Genomic DNA, 24,707 nt, shown 5'->3' with positions numbered 1-24,707 from the left:
TATGTGACTTCTCATCCACTGTTAAAGGTCTCTGTTGCCACCTTTTAAAGTAGCGTTTTCTTCGGGCGAACTTAAAAGGTGCTGGGTCACTGAAATCAATGCATTCTATTGCAGGTTTTCCTTATTACCTTTTGGATAAGTTTTTGTTTTTAATCTCAAGGCCATTTTTCTTCCTACTTTAGACCACTGCTGTGCAACTGAGAAAAGAGATATTTGTTAAGCAGGAGGAAATATTGAATCTAAAATGATAACTGGCAGCTCCATTTGATTTGTAAAATTACTGATAGTATAACTCTTTCATCAGTTGTGGTTTTGGATTGCGTGGCCTCTTTTTTTATCCGAAGAGAAAACTTTCGTGCACAGCTGTGGGCTGTGCACGAAGGCTGCAGGGTGGCCACTGCTGCTGTTGAGAGTCTCGCTCACCTGTTGTTCCTGAATGGAGGGAAGGGAGAGCTAATGCGTTAATGTTTGCAAAGTGCTTTGAAGATGAAAAGGTCTTTTCATGTGTTCAGTAGTGCAGTTATTAATATTAATATTTGAAGAAGCATACTGCTTCTAATTGTAAATCAACTACTCCATCCTTGCCAACTCAGCAGTGAAATAACAAACAGTTCAGGCAGCCATGCAGCCTCTTCCGTCCTGGTTCCGCTGCTGAGGATGTGGGAAGCCAAGCCCAGAGCCTAATTATGGAGGGGGCATCTTCGCCTTGCAGGTTTCTTAAGCCGAGGTGCTAGTTGCTGGCTGTGAAAGGATGTCTTGAGGCAGAGCCTGGGGGAAGCTGGTAGAGGATGGAATCCTTTGGTATCTGTCAGCCTATGGTACTGCTGAACCAGCCAGAGCATGGACTTGGACCAGTGGCTGATCCCAGGTGGTAATGGAGTTTAAAGGCGAGTAGGGTCAGAACTTGAACCAGCGCTGGGTCGGAGTAGGGAAAGTGGCTGTGCACTTGGATTCTGTCAGTGATGAGCTTTGTAACTGAGAACAGTGATTGAATGTGACTGTAACTTATTCTCTTCATCTCTAAAAGGTAAACAATCATTTCCACCTCACCAGGTTTACAAAGATGAGAGAATAGAACTAAACAGCACAGGGCTATGAAAAATCAGAGTGCCAATGAGGTCAAGGACTGTCGGAAGTAATAATACAACAAACTGGTGTGTGGGTGCAGGTCCTGTCACCTAGGGGAGGGTGAGACAGAAGGCAAAACACTGTGCAAACAAATAATCAACACATTTCTCTCTTTGATTGCACTGGTGAATTGCTTACTGATAACCGAGGTTCTGACATACCTTGTGATTTTGTTTTATTGGTGAATGGATCTGTTTTCTTCAGCGACCATCATTTTCTAATTACCAGTTCAAAATTTCCAACTGTTCACATCAAACAGCAGAAGGGAATGATAACATCCCAGGAGCTGGGACCTCCCTTCCTCCCTCCCTCCCTTCCTCCATTCCCTCTTTCCTTCTTTCCTTCCTCTCTGCCTCCCTTCCTTCTTTCATTCTTTCCTTTTTCCTTCTTTCTCTCCCTTCATTCTTTTCTCTCCCTCTTCCTCCTCCTTTCCTTTCCGCCCTTCCTTTTCTTCTTGATTACGAAATTCTAAAGTATCTAGCATTTGAGCAAAATTAATGTGGTATGCAGCAATTTAGTGGCATTTGAGGCAAATCTTGTAAGTTTCTTCAATCCTAGGGAAATTTAGATGTGAGGACATAACTTACTTTTTGTTTTCTCAACTCCTTTATCCCTGTCGTACTGAAAATATAGCTTACCAGACTACACTTTTTAATCTAGATAATTCTCTGATTATCATACTCGTTTTTCTTCACTTCATCTAAGGAAGGATACTCAGCCCGAGTGTTTACTGAGCACTAAGTATGTTCCAACACCCTTGCTAGGTGGTTTGGAGGACTGCTTCATTTAATCTACAAGGAAGTTTTGAGGTGAGCCCTCCACTCTTGTCATCTCCATTTACCAGTTGGAGACTGAGGCTCAGTCATGTGACTACCTTAACTCAAGGTGGACCCTGCTTAGAGCTAAGGGAATGTGAACCCAGAGCTTGTGATTGAAACTGCATGTCATAGGAATCTCAATAACTCTAAGACACTTACATAAATTTAGGATAGGTTTTTCTGCTTAGGCTGATGATATGCTTATCTAGGGGAACACTGTGAGTTAAGCCTATTTTCCAAAGCGGTATCTGTGGATTACTTATTCATTGTTATGAAGAGACAGACTTTGAAGAAAGGCCACCAGGCCTATTTTGCTGCTTTAGTAAGTCAATCCCTTCTGTGACACATAGGACTTTTATTTCCACTCCATGCCCAGCCTTGTGCTGGAGACAGTGTCAGATACGGAAGAAGCAATACATAAGCTCCATTTTTAAAATTGACCAATTTATCTTAGAAAGCAGCATTTTACCAGAAAAGAGGATAAAAATAAAAGACAATATAATTATTAAGTGGTGTAATATAATCTATACTTGCTTTGGGAGTTCAGGTGGGAAAAAAATGATACCTAGAGCAGTCAGGGAAGGATGTTTCTGATCTGTCTTTTTCTCAAAAGAGGACAGATTCCATATTTCAGTGATCAAGCGTTGATGCTGCCTTCAGAACTTAGAGGCGACAGGCTGGGTAATACACACTAGGATGAGAGTAAGCAACAAACATTTAGTGCAAATGTCAGGAAAATATTCTCAATGAGGAGAAAAAAATATATAAATCTTCAAGAGATGTGGAAAGGTAGAAAACTCCAGAATTTTAGTCTTTTTAGAGGCAAAAAAAACAAAAACAAAAAACTTTTCACTTTAAAATAATTCCAGATGCATGAAAGTTTGCAAAACAATGTACAAAAAGTTTCCAAAACATTTGAGTCTTTTACAATTGTGAAAGAATATATACCATGCAAATAACTCTTAAATTATCTCTTGGTACCTCTGGTAATCCTTAATCCAAATGACTCCTGCTGATGGGAGACATCCATGTCTTCTCAGGAAAAGCAAGAAACCTTGGCAGATGTGCATCTCGCATGTGGCTCCAGAGACAGACAGGCTGAGCTATGCAATTCTCTGCAGCTGGGTTTGTGTTGCGCCTGAGATTACCAGCGTCTGCTCAGCCTTGGGACAGAAGTCTTGCCTGTTCCTCCTTTGGCTCTGCCTCCTAAATATCTGCTTTGTTATAATCATTCACGAGTTTAACCAAGTTAGTCCAGCGCTGCCTTGCTACTCACATTGAAGTCCTCTGATGGCATCAGCATCAGGTGGGAGCTTGTTAGAAATGTGGAATGTCTGGCCAGACCTCAGACCTACTGCAGCAGACCACATTGTCATAGGATCACCAGGTGATTCATATGCACATTACAGTTTGGGAGGCACTGTTCTAAAGAAAAAGCGAAAGCAAACAAACAAAAAAGCAAAAACGAAAAACATCAACAAACAAAAAAACTTTGCGCCGTCTTCCCCAGCACTTTACTGCTTCCTTATATTTGTATCTAGTTGCTAAAGTGTTACTCCACAAAAGATTGACATTATATCAAAAAGATGTTGGTTTAACTCAGGAAGTTGCAATATTTCACCATTTGTGCTATGCAATCTTTCAATGCTTACTTCTTGGTTTTATGCATAACAATGGTACAAACAGACTACCATTAAACAGAAATTGTGGCTCTTTTCTCCTGCAAAATTCTTGACTAATGCCACTCAACCAATTAGTATGAAAGGGAATCCTGTTTTCATGACTTGAATACAAGTCTTTAGAAAAAGAGATGAAGGATTTAGCTATCCGTGTTCTAGCTCTAATACTTAAATAACCTCTGCCATGTTGGGCAGTAGAAAAAAGTAATGAATATAAACCAGTAGTGTTACTAATTAGTAACATTAGCAAGCATTTACTAATGCTTACTAATTGCCGGGCACTATTGATAAAATAGCAATAATAACAATTATTATTTATTGACCATTTTACCATATATACAGGATGCTGCTAAGTATTTGTGTTTTGTATAATCCTCCTGTATAATCCCGAAAGGGTTGGTGTTATTATCTGCATTTTATAGTTGAGGAAACTGTGATGGTAAGAAATTTGCTCATGGTGACACACTCAGCAAGCAGTTCTATGTTTACCCATGGTATGTAACTCCAGGGTTCTTGATTGCTGCTAATCACTTAACCTCTTGGGCCTTAGTTCATTGAAATAAATGAGAAGGTTGATGAATTTCTTTCCAACTCCAAAATTCATTGAATTAACACAATCCCTCTTTATGTAAGAATGCTAGCAAGCTGTTTAGCATTATACTGAGAAATTGGAACCTTGCAATTTGGGCAATAAAACAAATGAAACTCCACCATGAAAATCACAATCAGACATAGTCCAAGAAGTTGCTTGCTGGATTTGAGAGATCTAAGGCAGCTGGTATCTTTTAGTTTAATTGTAAAGGGGCATCGTTGCAACTATCCAGTCCTCTTTAATTGTTTTCGTATTTTTTTTCTCTCTCTATTTATGGTGCTCTCAGTTTTGTTGAGAACACTTGAAGAGCCAGAATAAGTCTAAACTCTAGATTATGTCCAACATGCTCAACAGGCTAAGAGCTAAGATGTAATTATTTAAAATTCTAGGCTCTTCACAGGTTTCACTGGCAGCATTCATTGGGTTAGAGTTGACATTTTTAATCTTCCGGCCTTTCTTTGCATTTGACTTGGAAAATAATCTCTTATTTCATGGCTTCTTCTACAGCCATTCTTGTGCAGCAAATAATACTTTACCTCATTCCTCCAGTTTACTCTTTTTTGTTTTTAGGTTCTAAGTAAAACACAATTCTCATTTATTTATTTAGTTATTTATGAGTATCTACCATGCTCCTGGCTCTGAAGTACATCCGAAGGCCAAGTGTGATCATTTGTTAAATTTCAAGATAAAATATAGGCTTTGAGGCATGGAATTTGTGCACAGGCTATAGCCACTGTTACTGCAAGGCAGTGTATTGAATATTACCTTTGATCTTCCAGAGGATGTTCTGACGGAAGCATGATTGCCTAAAAAACAGACATTGTTAGTATTTGAAAGGTTTCAGACACTAGAATTGTCATTTTTTTGGTTAGATTCCTGGACATAAGAGTCAGCAGGTTTTAATGTATTTCCTTGACGCCTAGGAGAAGCAAGACTTTTCTGTCCATTGTTGACAATGCTATTTCAGTACTGTGTGTTGAGGGATTTGCTTCTACTGAGAAGGAAATGCATAAAATGATCCATGAAACATTTCTTATTTCCTAACTGCTATGGTATACCAGAGTAAAACCATCTTCTAGTCTTTCTGTTTTTCAGGAGATAGTAGCGAGCTACTCCTTAAGGCAGGGTAAAACAATATACTCTTTAAAATTATAATGACACGAGTTCACTTTAGTATTCTAAGAAGGATTAGTTGGTATATGTCAATTCATACAGTATTATGCTTAATTAGGAGATGGGTTTATTTTTAGAGAAATAGGAGATGGATATGACTCATTTCCATTTAAGCAAGGGTTGGGGGAATAATTATAGCAAAGTTGGGAAGAAACAAAGACTGAGATGTTAATTGTACTATGAGTTGCTACTCCATGACCTTAGTGAAAGAATAAGTGCACTTGGTTTAAGACACAGAAATCAGTAACCCATAATTCAGAACACCGCCTTCATTTGTCAGTGCTGGCACTTAAAATAAGAAGAAATATTTCCTACTACAGTAATATTGGATTACTTAGTTAAGCAAATGAGTTCTTACAGATTTAGTAGTGAGACAGAGAAACCATCTTCAGTTCTTCTCATCCTTTTTCTTTTCTATGTGTTGTAACCACAAAGTTTCCATGGGGAATGAGGAATGTTCACCCTTCTAGATATGATGGCTCTTAAACTTGAGTTCTTAGAGAATTGGACTTGGGAGCTTTTGTTACAGTGACAGATCAGGGGAGCCATCTACTCAAATGATTTGAGAAATAAGCTCAGGGGCTGACACGCAAGGATTGTACACACTAACTCTGTTTTAAGTACTTCAGGTACTTTCCCTCATGTAGTCAACGGTCACTTGTTGCATGGCTACTATGTGTCATCTGAAGAGACACTATCCTTATTCTCAAGTTACTCATCATTCAGGAGCAGAAACAGGCATAGATACGGGAAGTGTCATGAACTTTGTTACATTGTTACAGTAAAACCCATGGAGGGCATCAAGGAGGTCCATGCAATTGCCAAGTTGTGGCGGGGGTGGGGGTGGGAGGGGATGGGGGGGAGGCTTCCTGAAAGAGGCTATACTTTGAGTCTCCAAAGATACATTTCGGTGGTATTCAGAAAGAAGAAACTAAAAAGAAGTAACTAAACGTCTATACATTGCAGATTAAATATGCTTTCTTGGTAACACAGGTGTTGCCTTTAGTTTGGCAAAAGTGCTGTTGTTTGGAGCAAGTTTCATTTACATGGCTAGTTCTTTTGGAAGCCAAATTATCTCTCTCTTTCTCTTTGTCTGTGATGGAGTTTTGCTTTTGCTGTCCAGGTTGGAGTGCAATGGCATGAACTCGGCAACCTCTGCCTCCCAGGTATAAACGATTCTCCTGCCTCAGCCTCCCAAGTAGCTCTGACTATAGGCATGCGTCACCACACCTGGCTAATTTTGTATTTTTAATGGAGATGGGTTTTCGCTATGTTGGTCAGGATGGTCTTGAACTCCTGACCTCAGGTGATCCACCCACCTCAGCCTCCCAAAATGTTGGGATTACAGACATGAGCTACTGTGCCCCACCCTGGAAGCCAAATTCTTTATCTCCTGTATTCCAAGCCAAAAGGACATGCTTTTTGTATAAATTGACAGGAATCCTGAATTATTGACATTAGGATAAATGCTCATTGGGAAACTATTCAAATTTTGCATAGTTTTCAAAGAGGAAAGCCTGGGATGAGGGGTGCTGGGGAGAAATCTACATTTTCTGCCACAGCTTTATTGTGCTTTTCAATTTCCCATGTGCCATCTTCATACCCAACACATTTTAACCACAATTCCTTGCCTATGAAGCTGATATGAAGATGAGAGGGCAAGTTGAAATTTAAAACACAATGCCTTTGTTGGTGGGAGTCTAATTTTGGCTTATCTATTATGGAATGCAGCCAATCAATATGTATTCAAATATAGAATGTCCATTTTCTTTGTCTCCAAAATACTCCTTTTCGGCATTTAATGGGAATGTAAAATATTTTAGGAATTTTTATAATGACAAAGATTTGGGGACAAATTAATGATACAATAAGAGGCTTGTTAAAAGTATGATATTGACATACAATAGATTAATTGGCAGTCATCATCTTCAGGATAGAGAGCCACATTTATCAACAGAGAAAAATATCCATAGCATTATACTAAATGTCAGTGAACAAAGCAGATCACAAAAGAGCATGTGGAGAATAATCTCATGAAGGTGAATTTATAATCACATGTGTGTGTGACATATATGTTCCTTTAGATACATTGAAAAGTACTCAGAAGAATATTGAACAAATTATTAGTATAATTATCTCTACATGGTGGGGTTTCAGGTGCTTCTGATCCACTTGTGACTTTTTTGTGTTTTGATGTTTGCAATAACATTGTATTAGTTTGACAAAAACAATTTCAAAAGAAATTTTGTTTTTCAAAAGAAAAAGAATTAAAGTATAATTTACTTGGTATTTACCTAAAGGCATAGTTTTCCTTTTAGGAGCACATAACCCCAAATGAAAAGGGTTTAATTCATGTCAGACTTATCTAGAAATACAGCTAAGCCGGGTCAGAGTTGACGTGAACTGGATTCAGCCTTGATTCAAGCCTGGTCTCTTAGGGATTTCTTGTTCTGCTGCTGCCTTGGCCCAAACCGTCCCTCTCCTCCCTATTTTTTTCTTTATACTGTGTCTCTCAACCTGCCCTTCGCTGCCCTATCTTGCCTTGCCCTGGCAAGCCCCGGGTGAAAGGAAGCGACAGCCTACAGGTCCTGGCTGGATTGCCAGCTTGCAGGGGGTGGGAAGTTGGAGAAGTGGTCACTTGCTCTATGAAGAATAGAATGCTCTAGAATCAAGCAGAACGATAGTTTTAAAGTGATTTTTTGGACATAAGACACCCACATAAGCCAAAGTGTTTCCTTTTTTTTGTCTTCTCCAACGAATGCTTGTTTCTGTCCCTGCCATCCAGGGTAATGAGGGTGCTTAGGGAAACACAGTGGACAGAAGCTTCTTCTCTAAGCACCAGAGGAGGCTGAAGACTCGGAGTATGGTCTCAGCTTGGCCGATTAGAAGCATCACCTTAGTTTTTCTCCTCATTTGTAAAAAGAGGAACGTACACGAAAAGAGTGTGTACAAGTTTTCTAACTTATACTATTGTATTTAACAGTTACCTATGTGCCAGCTCCTTACCAACACTGGCCTAGGGATCTAGAGTGAAGAAATGAACTAAATCTCCCCTCCTGGGGAGGTTAAATTCTAACAAAGTAGACTTTGGAGAAGACAATGAACAAACAACTGAGTGTCAGAATGGGGAGAAAGGCGTTGCTATTTATACGCAATGTTGGGAAAAGCCTTCTTAGCTGAGGTGGCATTAAACAGCTATGTGAATAGAAGGAAATGGTTTTCCCTTAGAAATAGATCATGAAACAAACTGATTATTTCAAGTGGTTCTTTTTCTAGACCTGCAGTCTATTCAGAGTCTCTATTTCGAGGAACAAATATATTCACATCTGATCTACCTCTTTCATTTTTAGTCTTGTGAGACCAATTCATTCATTCATTCATTCACTGATTTAAAAAACAATGAGTTTCCATTATGTCCCATGGTCTGTCTTAAGTGCTGAAGACCCAAAAATGAAAAAGCCATGGTGCCTGCCTTCAAGTAGCTCAGAATTTTTTGGGAGAGACAAACAGAAACAGATGTTTCTAAAACAGTGTGACATGCACCATGACAGAAATACACTTGGGGAACATGGACAAGGAGCCGCTAACCCTGGCTGGGCTGAAGGGTGACTCAGGAAGGATTCCAGGCTGCAATAACTTTGGAGATGAGCCTAAAGCCCTGAGGAGGAGGGGTTCACTCATCGTGAGGGTTCCTAGCAGAGGGGATAACATGAGAAGGGCAGGGGAGTGACACCTGGCACCACATGCCTAAGAAAACAACAGAGTTCCGTGTTTCAGTAGAGGGTGCAGGGGGCATGGCGAGAGGGGGCTGGAGAGGTGGGAGGGAGTGCAGGGGCACAGCAAGCCACAGTGGACAGCAGGACAGCCTACTTTCCAACCCACTTATCCTGCGGCTTGGGTGGCGCAGGTCCTTTTCAAGAAAAATAACTCAGCTCTGCAAGACCCTCTGTTACCAAGCATCCAAATCATTTTTGCACCCAAAAAGGTCTCATGGATGCTTCTTGACTGGGGAGAGTCAATCTTCGAATGCTACAGTTGCTTTGTATTTGTGCAATGAACATGTGCAATGCTAAGAAAAAAAATTGGTGCAGCTGATGTTCAAGCAGTTGTCATGTGGGAGGGAATTCTCTTTTGCCAAAAAGCCAAAAAAACAAAACAAAACAAAACAAAACAAAACAAAACAAAACAAAACAAAACAAAACAAAAACAGAGAAAAAGAAAAAAAAACGCTACTTGAAAAACCACCTAAGCACTTCTTATACTTCTTCTGAGAAGGCTTACGTCTCTAGCAGCTGTTCTGTGTCACAATCTACAAGTGGAAAAAGGGCGGGTTCTTTTTTTCTCTCTCCAAAAAATAATAAAGCAGCAATCCATTTCTGTCCGAGAGTTATTTCCTGAGACAGGGCCCTTGAGAGCCCTGGCAGCTCCCTCTTGTCAGCTTCCTCTGTGGGCAAAGGGCTTTTCCCCAAGGGAAGTGTCATTCATACAGTCATAGCTTCAAGAATACAAACCAGCACAGAGTGCACCAGATGTTGGGCCAGAGCTTTCCTCCCTCACTCTGTCAATGAGAAGAGAAAACATATTTCCACAGAACCCTTTTCCAGGAGTGTTGCTATGAGGGGGAGTTGTCTGGCCGGCAGACAGAAACTCTTGGTGTCTTTGAGCTGGGCTTCAGGATGTGGCTGCCAATTCCAAAAGTCCTTTCTTTTACAAATATGTAAGTAAAATAGGCATTTGAAAGGTGAAGGTTCTGTACCACTTGTGGGACTCTAGGGATGATTTATAGGGCCATGTGGTTACACCTTGGTCTGTGCAATCTTCCACAATTTCCGATTCCCTGCACCCAGCAGAGCTGACTGCTTCCTATTTCTTTTTCCATATTGTTGGCCAACTACTCATTACATTATGCTACAGTAACATATGAGCTGATTGGTTCCATTGCCGGAAGACAGAGACCCTGTCTTTCTCAGCTTTTTCCTGAGTCTGATAGAATCTAAGTGCCATGAGGTCAGGAATCTTTGTTTACTGGTGTGTTTCAAGTGCCCAGGGCCATGCCTGGCACATAGTAGGTACATGGTGATTATTTAGCAAGTGAATAAACAAGTTGCTAACAAAGGAAGCCTGTGACATGATTGTTGGATGAATACGCTCCTTCTCCCTTACCTGTGGTTTTGCTTTCCGAGGTTTCAGGCACCCTCCTTCAACCAAGGTCTGAAAATAGGTGAGTACAGTAAAGTAAGATATTTTGAAAGAGTGAGAGAAAAACCACATTCAATAACTTTTATCACAGTATATTGTTATAATTGTTCTATTCCTTTATTAGTTATTGTTAATCTCTTACTGTGTCTAATTTATAAATTAAACTTTATCATAGGCGTGTATGTATAGGAAAACACACAGTATGTATGGGGTTCTGCACTAGCTGAGGTTTCAGGCCTCCACTGGAGGATTTTGGAACAAATCCTATGTGGGTAAGGGGAGACTACTGTAACTGAGGTCTGTGAAGACTCAGGAGATCCTTAGGGCTTTTTTTGGGGGGGGGGGAGGGAAGAAATCAGACAGTTGAACGCTTGCATGAAACAGCATTCCCACATCACTGGGGGGAATTCCAAAAGGCATTCATTTCTAAAAGGTATTAGTTGCCTTGCGGGACCCCGGAGGGATGACTGACATCTCCCTAGGGAATTTGATTGTGGTTAAGCCATTGTCAGTATGACACAACCAATGTTGTTAACTTTTGTGTCTCATCCAAAGATCTCAAAGTAGATAAAAAACTTTGAAGTGGGATAGATGTTTTGATGATGATTCATCAGGACTTTAAAACTTTATTCTAAGAGTAAAAATGAAGAACACTTTGGTGGGAAAGGGGCCATGGAGCTCAGTGACATGATCCTTACAGTTTATAGTCATGCTTCTTACTCTTACGTCATGATCAGTGCCTACTACAGAGTCTGACACATCATAGCTACTTACTGTTCTTGGAAACAAACACTGAATAGTGGCCCCTGATGCAGATGTTAACAACATCCCTGGCCTAGGGTACTTTGACCTTTTCCTACTATTCAGCTTCACCACTGAGGAGCTCTTCCTGGGTGGTTTTGCTGTAGTGGAGATCCATTTCCTGAAAAACTAAAGGGCAAAATCTTGATTAATATCGTCTGGCTATCCAGACCCTTAGTTAAATTTTAAAAATTAATGTTATTTTGACTGCATTCTACCTTTGGAAGAAAAAACATAATAAATAAAGAGGCAAGGTTTTAGTTAAAAACACAAAGCATAGTTCTAGGATAAGTTATGTCTTTGGGAAGTTTGTAGCTTACATCCCTCAACCATATGATATTAGTAGCTTTTGGTTGTAGCCCTTAGGCAGTATAGTTTTATGAAACATTTAAATATATTTCATGTGAAAGAAGGGCTCAAGATGATAAATTGAAACTGCAAATTGAACATAAGACATTTCTTAATACTCTATTTTTCTTGAAATGTATTAATTGCTTTAAATGTTAATAAGAATTAAGGAAAAGGACAGACAAATACAAACTGGAAAGCAGTGAAGTTAAAGTGTCACTTTCTAACAATAAGAATTTGGCCTCTGAGTGATATGCCTAGGAATTTAATCTCTAGATCTTTCAAGAATGACTTTTTAAATGCATAGTATTAAGTTTATGAAAGTGTGTGATGCACTTTCGAAAGCATTTAGGTCAACAGAGACATTCGAAATATAATGATGACCAGTAACTAGCTGGAAAATCCCTTCAGCCAGAATATTGCGCAAACATTCTAGTCACTCAGACTTCCAATGTAGAAAAGAGCTCTCCACAAGAGGTATTTAAAAGGCTTTCTCCTTTTCTATTTTTTTTTTTCCCCCGCAGGGTTTCTCTCTGTTTATCTGTGTCTTGGGGTAATGGGTGACATACCTCTTCAGGAGAGCTTTTTCCACCCTTCCTTTCTCCAATCCTTTCTCTGTTTATTTCTTTATCAATTAATTTATGCCCCAACTATGTGTTGTATGCCTACTTATGTGCCGGGGCTGGTTATGGGTGGAGGAGACACACAAGAATTGGTTCCTTCCCAGAAACCCTGCAAAAATGTGCCTCTTGTCCACTGGTTTACTGCTTGCTGTTTGCAGCGCGTAGACATGGTCTGTTATTCATGCTGCCTCCCAACCAGAAAACTGCTTCTGTCTGAGGACTGCTCCCACCAGTGCTGGGGGTTAGTCAGTCACTTTATCTTTCTGAATTTCCATTTCTTTCCCGGACATGCAGAGAAGTGAACCGGTTGGTTCCTAAGGAGACTCTTAGTTCTAAGGTTCCTGCCTACTTTGTGAATTCTAGTCCACAGACCTGTGAGCATCCATAGGCTCAGTGAATATCTTCTCTCACACAGGTGCTGAGAGCAGGATGAGCTACTTTGTGGATTCTGCTGGGAGCAGCCCAGTGCCTTACTCAGCGGCTCGTTCTGCAGTGGTGGTGAGTGGTGGCTCCCTTCCCCGCCCCCCTTGCCACGCAGCCTTCTCCCCTCCTCCCCGTGCTTCCTGTATCCTGACATCCCATAGACAGAGAAGACAGGAACTTGAACTCCAAGGTTCAAATCAGCTTTGGATCTTTTGGAGAATCTCAATTGTAAGATTATCTATGATTTTATCAGCATATAAAATAAAACCAAATACTGATGGATTTGCTGAGGAAGTTAATAGCATGTTTGAATTTGAGAGAAATGACTCCAATATGATGACCATTTAAAGCCATTGATTTTCACTGCCCAGTTTATTTGATAAAGATTTTTTACATGTTGATGTTCTTTATTCCAATTCATATTATAATTTCACTTATTTTTGGCCTCCAACATAAAAAGCCAATAATGCAAGTTTTCCTTTTTTTTTTTTTTTGAGACGAAGTTTCACTCTTGTTACCCAGGCTGCAGTGCAATGGCGCGATCTCGGCTCACCGCAACCTCCGCCTCCTGGGCTCAGGCAATTCTCCTGCCTCAGCCTCCTGAGTAGCTGGGATTACAGGCACGTGCCACCACGCCCAGCTAATTTTTTGTATTTTTAGTAGAGACGGGGTTTCACCATGTTGACCAGGATGGTCTCGATCTATTGACCTCGTGATCCACCCACCTTGGCCTCCCAAAGTGCTGGGATTACAGGCGTGAGCTACCACGCCCGGCCCAATAATGCAAGTTTTCTAATCACAGACTTTAAAAGTGAAAATGAAATACGACAATAAGTTTTTGGAAAAATTTCGTAAATCCTAGCATAAGAGAGGACAAAGCAACTTTAAAATAGGATTAGATAGAGTTTTTTGTCCATAGGTGAGAAGACTCTTGCCCAAGCTATATGTTGATCAGTAGAACAGCTTTGACAAATTTCTCAAAAAATGTATTGTGTTTTGATCTTATAGTGGTGTCATTGATCAGTACCAGTGTTAAAAGAAACTAATATCAGCGGCTGTGCCATTAATTATTCTTTCTAATTATGTTTTTATCCTAAGATTGCCATGATAAATGTTGAATTTTTTTACTTATAATGAAATACGGACAGATAAATTTAATTAATTAATTTATTTATTTATTGGGACGAGTCTCCCTCTATCATCCAGGCTGGAGTGCAGTGGTGCAATCTTGGCTCACTGAAAACTCCACCTTCCTGGTTCAAGTGATTCTCCTGCCTCAGCCTCCCAAGTAGCTGGGATTACAGATGTGCACCACCATGCCTGGCTAATTTTTGTATTTTTTAGTAGAGATGTTTTTTTTTTTTTTTTTTTTTTTTTTTTTTTTACCATGTTTGCCAGGCTGGTCTGGAACTCCCGACCTCAACTCATTTTTTTTGAGATGGAGTCTTGCTCTATTGTCCAGGCTGTAGTGCAGTGGTGCAGTCTCAGCTCACTGAAACCTCCGCCTTCTGAGTTCAAGCAATTCTCCTGCCTCAGCCTTCGGAGTAGCTGGGATTACAGGCACCCATCACCACGCCCAGCTAATTTTTTGTATTTTTAGTAGAGACTGGGGTTTCACCATGTTGGCCAGGCTGACCTCAAACTCCTGACCTCAGGTGACCCATCTGCCTCAGCCTCCTGAAGTGCTGGAATTATAGGCTTGAGCCACTAAGCCCAGCTGCAGATAAGTTTATTATATTGTTATTATTATTATTAACTTTTCCCAGTATCCTTATGGGTCTGAATTAACACCAATAAATAAGAACTTACTGCTGACTTGTCTCTATGTCTCGCTAGAGAGTGTATAATTTTTAACACTGGTGCGTTAACTATGACCTCTCACTGTAATTGTATATTAAAAGATCTGAATTGTTTGAAGTTTTTTTTTTTTTAGCATTTAAAAAAAAAAAAAATCAGCCGGGCACAGTGGCTCACGCATATAATCCCAGCACTTTGGGAGGCCGAGGCAGGTGGATCACTAGGTCAAGAGATCGAGACCATCTTGGTCAACGTGGTGAAACCCCGTCTCTACTAAAAATACAAAAATTAGCTGGGCATAGTGGTGCATGCCTGTAGTACCAGCTACTCGGGAGGCTGAGGCAGGAGAATTGCTTGAACCCAGGAGGCGGAGGTTGTGGTGAGCCGAGATCGCGCCGTTATACTCCAGCCTGGGTAACAAGAGCGAAACTCTGCCTCAAGAAAAAAAAAAAAAAAAAAAAAATCTCTCAGTAGCTATTCTATGTTCAATGGAAAAAGACACATTTAAGGATGATTGAGACATCTCTCTTCAGTAGCTGTTTGTATCACATTTTTCTTCTTTTTAAAATGGCTTCTGTGTTCACGTACACAACATTTACTATTACAAAAAATTACAATCAGAAAAAGGTTTAGACAATAATATACATCAGAAATATGTTAAAATTGTCCCTCCAATGCCCCTACTACATGACAAGTTCAGGCAAGAGGAGTCACTCGAGTTTGCTTAATAGGTAGAGATTGTCAAAAAACTTGGGGTTTAAGATCATAAGAGCTGAAGAAGCTGCCAGAGAAGGGTTTCTCCTCCTCTTCCTCACATAGAGGTCATCATTTAAGGTCAACACAAATGACATTAAATTTTTCTTAAAGATGATATTGTAGAGATTTGTTAAAATCAATAATGATACTGTGATTTCAAGGGAAATTTGTTATTGAGTTGAAAAAGAAAATTTAAAAGCCCGCCCATGTTAATTCTATGTACAGTTATTTCTACGTACAAATTAAAACAGATTAATATCGTAGCTAAGAAATGCCATAGCCGGGCGTGGCAGCTCACGCCTGGAATCCCAGCACTTAGGGAAGATCACTTGAGGTCAGGAGTTTGAGAACAGCCTGGCTAACATGATGAAACCCTGACTCCATTAAAAATACGAAAAAAATTAGCTGGGCGTGGTGGCGGGTAACTGTAATCCCAGCTACTCAGGAGGCTGAGGCATGAGAATCGCTGGGATCTGGGAGGTGGAGATTGCAGTGAGCCGAGATTGTGCCATTGCACACTCCATCCTCAGCGACAAAGCAAGACTCCCTCTCAAAAGAAAAAAAAAAGAAAAGAAGGAAGGAAGGAAGGAAAGAGAGAGATTCAGAAAGAGGGAGGGAAGGAGGAAGGGAGGAAGGAAGAGAGGTAGGAAGGGAAGACAGAGAGAAAAAAGAAAGAAAGAAAAGAAAGGCCACACAAATATGTACTTCATTTAGACACTGAAATAAAAAGCCTATTATAACTATAAAAGTTGCAGATATAATATAATGTCATCCTAGACAGAGTTATCTCAAAATTGTAGGAGAATAAGAAAATCCCAAACCAAATACCTCTAAGTGCATAATTTCAGCTAAAGTTACCTCCATGCAGTTGAACACCCTGGATATTTTAAAATAAATTTTGAATGGTTTCCATTGGTTTCAAACCAAGTAACTCATTTACTCCCACCCATGATAGCCCTGTCTGAAAAATGTCAAGTCAACGTGAGATCCTTTCTCTACAAAGTTAAAAGTTGTTTAGGTAAAAGCAGAAGTTCGCACAAAAGACCTGATGAATTATTGCTCTTGAGCTTTCACTGATAACTTCTCTCTAGGCCTCAGTTACTCTGTCACTGAAACTATTTAGGCAATCTTTTAGAGCAAGCAAGAAAGCCCTTTAATTTTTTCACATACTCTTTCTCTAACAAAAGTTAAGAAGTAAATAACACTTATTAGTAGAAACTCAAGTTCAATAAACCAACTCTAACCATAACCTCTAACTTTAGGCTGGGCTGTAATAAACAGAGAAAATTGTCTACAAAATATAACCTTAGGACATTGGCAGTAGAGATGCTAGCAAACAAACCTCACATTCAGTTGCAATCTGAGATTCCCTGGAGGGGTAAGCACAGCTTCATTAGCTTTCCTAGATAAGAAAGTCAAAGCCCCAGACAACCAGTGTCTTCTCAGTTCTCTTGGAGCCTCTCTGTCTAGAGCTCAATCCAGGGTGCTTAATCCAATAATCCAAGTCCTCCTACCTGGTGCTCGAGTCTCTGATTTAGTTATAGTAAATTGAGAGTGAAAAGAAAACCATGATAGCAGTGGAATTCTCAGTAGGGGGTGGTTTTGCCCCCCTAAGGGATATCTGGCAATGCCTGAAGATATGCCTAGTTGTTAAAATTTAGGGAGTGCTCCTGGCATCAGAGACTAGAAGCCAGGGATGTAACTATCACATCCAGTAACACAAGATAGCCCCCTATGGCAAACAATTATCCAGTCCCAAATTCTGAAAGAGCTGAGGTTGAGAAACCTGGTCTAGAGTAGCCACGGATGAAGCTTGAAGGTAGAATGGAACTATTTGTACAGACCGCTCACTCTAGGTAGGTCTTGGTTGCTAGTAAATTAATTGCTCTAGAAAGGGAAATCTAACAAAAGGAAGAGAGACTATGTTCCTACTCTGAGGGGCTCTTATTTTTCATGCTGCATTAGCTGGCCAAGAAACACTTTTTTTTTTTTTTTTTTTTTTTTTTTTTTTTTTTTTTTTTTTTGATACAGAGTCTCACTCTGTTGCCCCAGCTGAAGTGCAGTGGTGCGATTTTGGCTCACTGCAACCTCTGCCTCCTGGGATCAAGAGATTCTCATGCCTCAGCCTCCTGAGTAGCTGGGATTACAGGTATCCACCACCATGCCCAGATAATTTTTTATTTTTTGTAGAGATGGGGTTTCACTATGTTGGTCAGGCTGGTCTTGAACTCTGACCTCGTGATCCGCCTGCCTTGGCCTCCCAAAGCCCTGGGATTACAGGCATGAGCCACTGCGCCTGACCTGAAACAATCTTTTCTAAACTAGGATGTCAATATTTTCTAGTGCCTAAAGATTGCTAAGTCTCAGAGTCCTTGCTTTTAAATTAGAGGTCACATTAACGTTATCTGGTCATTTGCTGTGGAAGAATGCTTAGAAATCGAGACAGCCGCCGGTTGCGGTGGCTCAAGCCTGTAATCCCAGCACTTTGGGAGGCCGAGGCGGGTGGATCACGAGGTCGAGAGATCGAGACCATCCTGGTCAACATGGTGAAACCCCGTCTCTACTGAAAATACAAAAAAATTAGCTGGGCATGGTGGCACCTGCCTGTAATCCCAGCTACTCAGGAGGCTGAGGCAGGAGAATTGCCTGAACCCGGGAGGCGGAGGTTGCGGTGAGCCGAGATCGCGCCATTGCACTCCAGCCTGGGTAACAAGAGCGAAACTCTGTCTCAAAAAAAAAAAAAAAAAAAGAAATCGAGAGAGCCACAGTGGTTAAAATCCACACCACTCTCAGGTAATCACCGTTTTGCACAGAATTCATATTCTCTGCCTCAGGGTCAGTTTTTCAAAAGCAGGACTCATGTTTTCCCCACGTGCAAGGTCAGCCCTTCAGGAGACCATAATGAATGAGGGATGTCACAGTGGGGAGGAGGAGAAACACCACTCGGGGAAGTTGTCTGGCCATTGTGTGGGAGGGATGACCTTTCCAGGTACTTCTATGGGCTCTGTGTCAGGGAGCCTTTCATCCACGGGGAGGAAGCTCTCCTTCCTGTTATGCTGCCTCTGCAAGCCCAAGCCCACTGTGAGCCTGGAAGTCCCTTGCAGGCCCAGTACTTCTGTCCTCTCATGCGTCATTCTCCCCTTACAGCACCATGCTGACCCAGCGGAGAGTGGCAGGAATGAGCGGGCTGGGCTGCTCTCGATTTTGACTAAACATGGCTCAGCCTGGGCTGTCTCACCGGCAAGGAGGATGTATGGAGGGGTTCCTGGGGGATTAGTGACCTTTGGCCATGCAGCTTTAGGAAACACCTTGGGCTGTTCAGAGGAAAGGAGCTGCCCCCTCACCTCCTCCCAGAGCCATAGACTTTGGGGGATAGAGCAACGTGCTCTGGCAAGAGAGGCCCAGTGTGCTCACAGAAGGCGCCTATGCCCCAGGGGCTAACTGTATATCCCCAAGTGCCAGAATTTTCTGTAGTAAGACTCTGGGCTTAGGGGACATCCCTTCTAATTTGAGGGTGATGTAACTGCATTAAAAACTCGCCACTCTTGCCTGTAATCCCTGCACTTTGGGAGGCCAAGGTGGGTGGATTACCTGAGGTCAGGAGTTCAAGACCAGCCTGGCCAACACGATAAAACCCCATCTCCACTAAAAGTACAAAAATTAGCCGATCGTGGTGGCAGGCACCTGTAATCCAAGCTACTCAGGAGGCTGAGGTGGGAGAATCACTTGAATCTGAAAGGTGGAGGTTACAGTGAGCCGAGATCATGCCACTGCACTTCAGACTGAGCAACAGAGTGAGACTCCGTCTCAAAAAAAAAAAAAAAACAACAACAACAAAAAAACCCAAAAAACCTCGCCACTTTTTGACTTTCCCTAGATCAAATGTGTTTCTCTTTAAAACATGATCTCTATTTTTTTTAATGAAAACAGGGGTTCACAAATTGTCGAACAAAGAGTACTGTTTTTTTGACCTGTGAGTTAGTGCTCTGAAAGCCTTCAAAGTCGTATAAATGGGATCCCATTTATGAGACACTTAATTTCTTTTGTTGTACAGAACAAAATATCATGAAACCAAGGATATGGCAGACATATGAGCACTGAATGAACAGGGTACTGGAAATACATGAGTTCATGCTGGATGTCACCTTGGGAGGGACACCAGGGAGACTGTCAGTCATTGTCAACTCTGGGCATTGGCCTCCATCCTTCCCGTGCAGTTCCAGTGGAACTTAGGTCCTGGAAGTCAGCTGAATCTCTAGTTGGTGCCAGCATAGAGGGTAGTCCTCCCATGAGGCTTAGCTAAGTGCATTGCAGAAAAAGAGCTCCAAATTAACTACGGCCTTCAGAACAGCTTCCTGTCACAGAGACTTTTGGGCAATTCCTCTTTTGTACATTTTTTTTTCTTCCTTCCATAATTGATTAATAGACTGATTGATTGATACACAGAACTTTATTTCCACCTTCAGGCCCTCTGGTGAGGTAGAAGCAGACCCACCTTGCACTGTCTCCTTGACACCAGACATGAGATGGAGCCTTTACTCCTGATTCAGGCAGCTGTGGAATGGGTCCCAGCCAAATTCTAGTGAAAAGCACTTGGGCTTTAGAGTCAGAAAGACCTGGATTAAATTCTGTCTGGTACTCCTTAGCTATTTGATCTTGGGCAAGTTACTTCCTCCTTTGAACCTCAGTGTCTTCATCTGTAAAACAGGCATAGTATAAGGTACATGGAAGGTCATTGTGACGGTTTGGTGAGCACATGCTCATCAAGCGCCTCCATAAAGATGACCTCCATCAGTTCCCTTTTTCTTTAAGTTACTATCTCATTTCTTTCTACTCAGGGACTTTTTGATTGTGTTAGACGGATACTGGGGCTGGGAAGGGGTGATGATTTCCACTTGTCCATACAAGCGTGTTGCCAGAAGAAGATGGGGCTACTGGGGTGAAGATGGAGACATCCTCATTGGGAAACCTCCTTGTTTCATCACTACCCTGCATGAGAAACAGCTCCCTTGCCACCAGATCAAAGTTCTCTTGTCCCGGCCTGTGGTTTACAACCCCATTGTGTAAACAGACCTGGTTCTCTTATCTTGAGTAATTGCAGTTTAATTGGGCCTCCTTGGGATGCAGTTCCCTTCTTACCCAGGGCTCTGGCTGTTCGCACACTCAGTTCCCGCCCATAGGCCTCAGGACTTGAGCCATTGCATGTGTTCACAGAAGGGTCACTGTGCTGTCCCTGCACTTTTTGTGCAGTGGCTGTGCTTGCTACCATGAAGCTTAATGCAGACACCCTCTCCTTCTCTCTGGGAATCTCGGAGAGCCATGGATAAATTTTTTGGGACTAGAGAAGTGGGAATCCACAAAAAGAAAATGTAAAACCTAAGTGGGAATGAGACTGCTGAAACATAATGTTTAGGAAAATTATTTATACATATAACTCATAGTGGTTATCATAGAAATTGAAGAAAAAAGAGAAGTAACATTTATTTTTCCAGCGTCTTGGAATGTGGGGTTTCTCTAAGCTACGAGGTTCGATCAGCACAAGCTAGAGAATTTCAGAGTCAGACTACAATGTGAAGACCATCTCACAATATCAGGAAATTAAGATCCCAAGAGTTTAAATGAATTACTGAAGTTTCCCCAGGTATTTTGTATAGCACTCCTGTCTTGGTCCATTAGTGCTGCTATAACAAACTCCCTGAGACTGGGTAATTCCAAAAGAACAGAAATTTATTGCTCATAGTTCCAGACCCTGCATGTCCCAGATCAAGGCTTTGGCAGGTGTCTGGTTAAAGTCCAGTCTCAGCGTCCAAGATGGAGCCTTGCTGCTGCATCCTCTGGAGGGGATGCACGCTCTGTCCTCAGTGGAGGAAGGGAGGGGGCCAAACCCATTTCATCAAGCCCTTTTAAAGGACCCTAGTCCCATCCTTAAGGGCATCACCCTGACAACTTACTCACCTCATAATGCCCCCACCTGTTAATACTATCCCATTGGTGTTTACATTTCAACATGTAAATTTGGGGGGATACATCCATAGCAACTCCTTACGGACACGTTTATTTAATTAATTTTTTTTTAGATGTTTGGTGATATGTAAGAACTTATAATGTATTTTCACTTATGTATTTATATGCTTTGTTTATGAAAAATTAGCTTTTCCTGATTCAGGAAAAAACAAAACGAACTCCATTGTGTAGACTGCTGAGCAAGTTGAAATTACTGGGTAGTCTTCTGGCCATGGCAGGTTCTACCAACCTTGTCCATAATGAGGTTTTGAGTCAGCCTCAGCCTCCATCTCCATACCACAAGATGCCTAAAGCTGTCACCTGTGGTACCACTGGGCATCTGAAGGCTTCATGCTCATCAAGGGGCAACTTGGAACCTGCAGATCTAGAAGCTGACAAATAATACGTCTCTCACCTAAGACCTCTCAGCGAGAGAGTGTCAACTGCAGGCCCCCAGGACTGTGGTCTCAAGTTCCACCCCCTCCCTGTCCATCAGCCTGTTTCAGCGAGTGTTGGCTGAGCGTGGAGTTGTGGTGGTGGCCTCAGTTTGGTATGAGTTGTAGTGTTGGTGTTGGCTACACCCCCTCCGACTTTGTGTGCTGCCCCAGGGGGTCCCTAGGGAAGCTAAGCTCGGCTTTACATTAAGAACGTAATTGGACGTCCCCTTCTCTACAGACCTCTGTACTTCAGATTTTTTTCTGCAGAAACCTGCAGTGTGTCAGGCCTGCACTTTCACCAAGGCCCAAGCCCACTGCTCCCATTGTTTGAAAAAGAATTTCCTGGCCTTGAGTCTAAAATTAAATTGCCCTTTCAGAGTTTCCTATTTTGTCTGTTCCTGCGGCTCCTGATGGCTGCACCCCCTCACCACCCTCCGGCTCCATCAGCAAATGCCAGAGAGCTGGGGAGTGATTCTGCTTGCCTCCTTCCCTTTTGCCTCTCAAGAGAGCAGGACAAATGTGCCCCCTGAATAGCTGTCCTTCAGAAACCACCCCCCTGCCCCTGTCCTTCAGAGGCCAAATACCCTCTGACCAAACTATTCCACCCCAATCCCAAACAGCCTATACGTAGAGTGGTTGGCAGGGTATGGAGATGCTAGCTCACCAAGCGTCTTCTGAGGATGAGAAAGTCTAGACTTTATCAGCATTGCATGGAGTCACTTAAGGGTGAATGCATGCAACCAGGTGGAAGGTTTTAAGCGGAGAAATGGCCTAGGTATTGCACACACTTTAATCAAGCACCTGCCAGGCGAGAGTATCAAGGCTCTTCCTAAGCTTCAGTGTTCTCTGCTGAAATGTGGTGACAAAACTGCTGGAGCAGGGCTTCGAGGGAGAAGGAAGACAAATGATGTAGGGCCTTGCATGCATTTCGAGGGCATATTGTATGACACAGACCCACATTATGACTCCGATAACTTTTGGCTCTGCAGGCTCGCCCACCATGGTGGCTGTTTATCCAGTGAAAGTTGTCAGTCGCAAGGTCAAGAGAAAGAATGTGGATGAATCAGCAAAAATGAAACAGAGTTGGCAAGGAACTTGGAGATCATGGAGGCCGACCTCCTCAGGAAGCAAATGTTCAGACAGGTTAAGGAACAGCCCGGAGGTTACACAGCTCCTTAGATGTAGAGCAGGACTTGAACCCAGGCTGCTTGATTTTTAGTCTTGTGTCTTCCTGCTAAAGTGCCTGAGCATCTATGACATTCCTGGAAAAATAATACAACATTATGTCCGTGGTGGCAGATCCCAGTGCCCATCCACCCAGTGTTGACTCAGCCTTGCTTCTGGTTTTAAAACATTTTGAGAAAGCACCAGCATCTAGAAATATCTATAGTGTCTTACATGTTTATGGCCCTGTACTAAGGCTAAACCCTAGGATTCTGAAGGTAAGCAAGGAAAAGCCAGATCTGCTCCCATGGAATTTAGACTCCAAGTAACACATACAGAAGGTAAGCAACGAGGGAGTTACTCAGCATGTCGACATTGAAGACGCTCTGCTAAAGACAGAATCTGACCGAAAAAATGGATCACACTCTCCACAGACACAGACTCCTCATGTTCATGATTTGCTGTTGTAACAATGTTCTCCTCCTCTTCTTCTTTTTTTTTTTGTTCCAATTTTTTGGGACTTTAGGGAGTGGAGACAGGGAAAGCTATGAGCAAAAGGAGTGGCTTTAAGATCTGGCTGGCCGGAGTGGGCAGGTGAAGGGGCAGTTCCAGGGAGATACTGTGGGCAGTGGAGGAGGGAATGGGCTGGCAAGGTCCAAGTTCCTGACTTTGAAGCACTGGGAAATGGTGCTAGGGAAAGATCGCAAACCAATGAGCTCCTCCTTGCAGGAATGGTGGAGGTGGTCAGTGCAGGTGGTAGCTATAGGGCTGGCTCACCTCAGAGCAGAGCAGGGTCAAAGTGCATCGATTGTCCCAGTAGTTTCCAGACTTCCAGGGCTTCGTTTCATTCCCAGAACTAGATGGGTGGAGCATTCAGGCTGCGGGTTTGTGTCCTCTGGTAGCCTCTTTCTCAGAGGACAGGGAGAGCCATGCTGTTTCCTCTGCGGCTCACCACTGCATGTGATGAGCAGGGCAGAGGTATACGTTTTCTGAAGATGTCTGGGGGGGGTGGCCCTTGCTCCATGACTGCTGGGGACCACCCTTTTTTTAGTGGCCTCTTGTTCATTGCATCCGGTGCTTAAAGCTCTGCTCTTGGCTTCTATAACCCTGTACATTTCCCTGTTTTTCCTCCTATGTCAAGCAGTACTTCGTGTTTTTTTCCCCCTTGTTTCTCCTCGTAACTGTCAGCAGCTTCACAGATCCACTTTTGATTCTTTCCCTTGCTATCCTGAATGCCATTGTCTTGAGTCTGTGCTCTAACTCGACCCTTTTCACTGCTAGGTCAAGCTTGACTCTTTCCTGTCTTCTCCCACCATGCATTCATCTTAGGGACCCTCCACCAAGTTGCCATCATTCCATCTGAACCCAGCCAAAGGCGACATTGTCTTCCACTCTCCTTATTTATGTCCCATAGAGTCACCATTTTCACTATATAAACATAAGCAATCTAAGTGGCATCTAGGATTTCTCTCTCTTCATCTCCTATGACCAATCAGTCATAAAATCATGTCAATTTTTCCTTTAAAACCCCTCTACTATTTCTCATTTCCTCTTCACCTCAACACCAATGGCTCAAATCTTTCTTCAGAACTGGACTACAATGAGGTGACTGAGGCACTCATATGGGGTGCCCCCAAACTCAGTAATCAAGTTGAATAACATCTTAATGTAGTATCTTTTACAAATCAGAATTAATGTAAAAATTATTATGAAAAATATCAAAGTTTTAAACAAAGTCAGGATCAGTATTACTGATTTTTCCCACT

General features: G+C 42.1%; 1 protein-coding gene across 3 annotated transcripts in view; it reads left to right on the top strand.

The window, feature by feature from the left end:
• The window catches only part of ETS1 (ETS proto-oncogene 1, transcription factor), a 129,407-nt gene that overhangs the window by 819 nt on the left and 103,881 nt on the right, over positions 1–24,707 (top strand). For 2 of the 3 annotated variants that reach the window (XM_074400850.1, XM_074400851.1), the window contains exon 2: positions 12,777–12,859. In XM_074400850.1, the coding sequence (XP_074256951.1) occupies positions 12,791–12,859 (69 nt within the window). In that variant the 5' untranslated portion in view covers positions 12,777–12,790. Of the gene's footprint in view, positions 1–10,592; positions 10,612–12,776; positions 12,860–24,707 lie in introns of those variants that run through there. The other variant, XM_074400849.1, reaches the window with a different exon arrangement.

This window comes from Saimiri boliviensis, chromosome 6 (genome assembly GCF_048565385.1).
Source record: "Saimiri boliviensis isolate mSaiBol1 chromosome 6, mSaiBol1.pri, whole genome shotgun sequence".
Taxonomy (NCBI): domain Eukaryota; kingdom Metazoa; phylum Chordata; class Mammalia; order Primates; family Cebidae; genus Saimiri; species Saimiri boliviensis.
The sequence above is the reverse complement of the archived record's forward strand: the minus strand, read 5'-3'. Positions and strand labels throughout refer to the sequence as shown.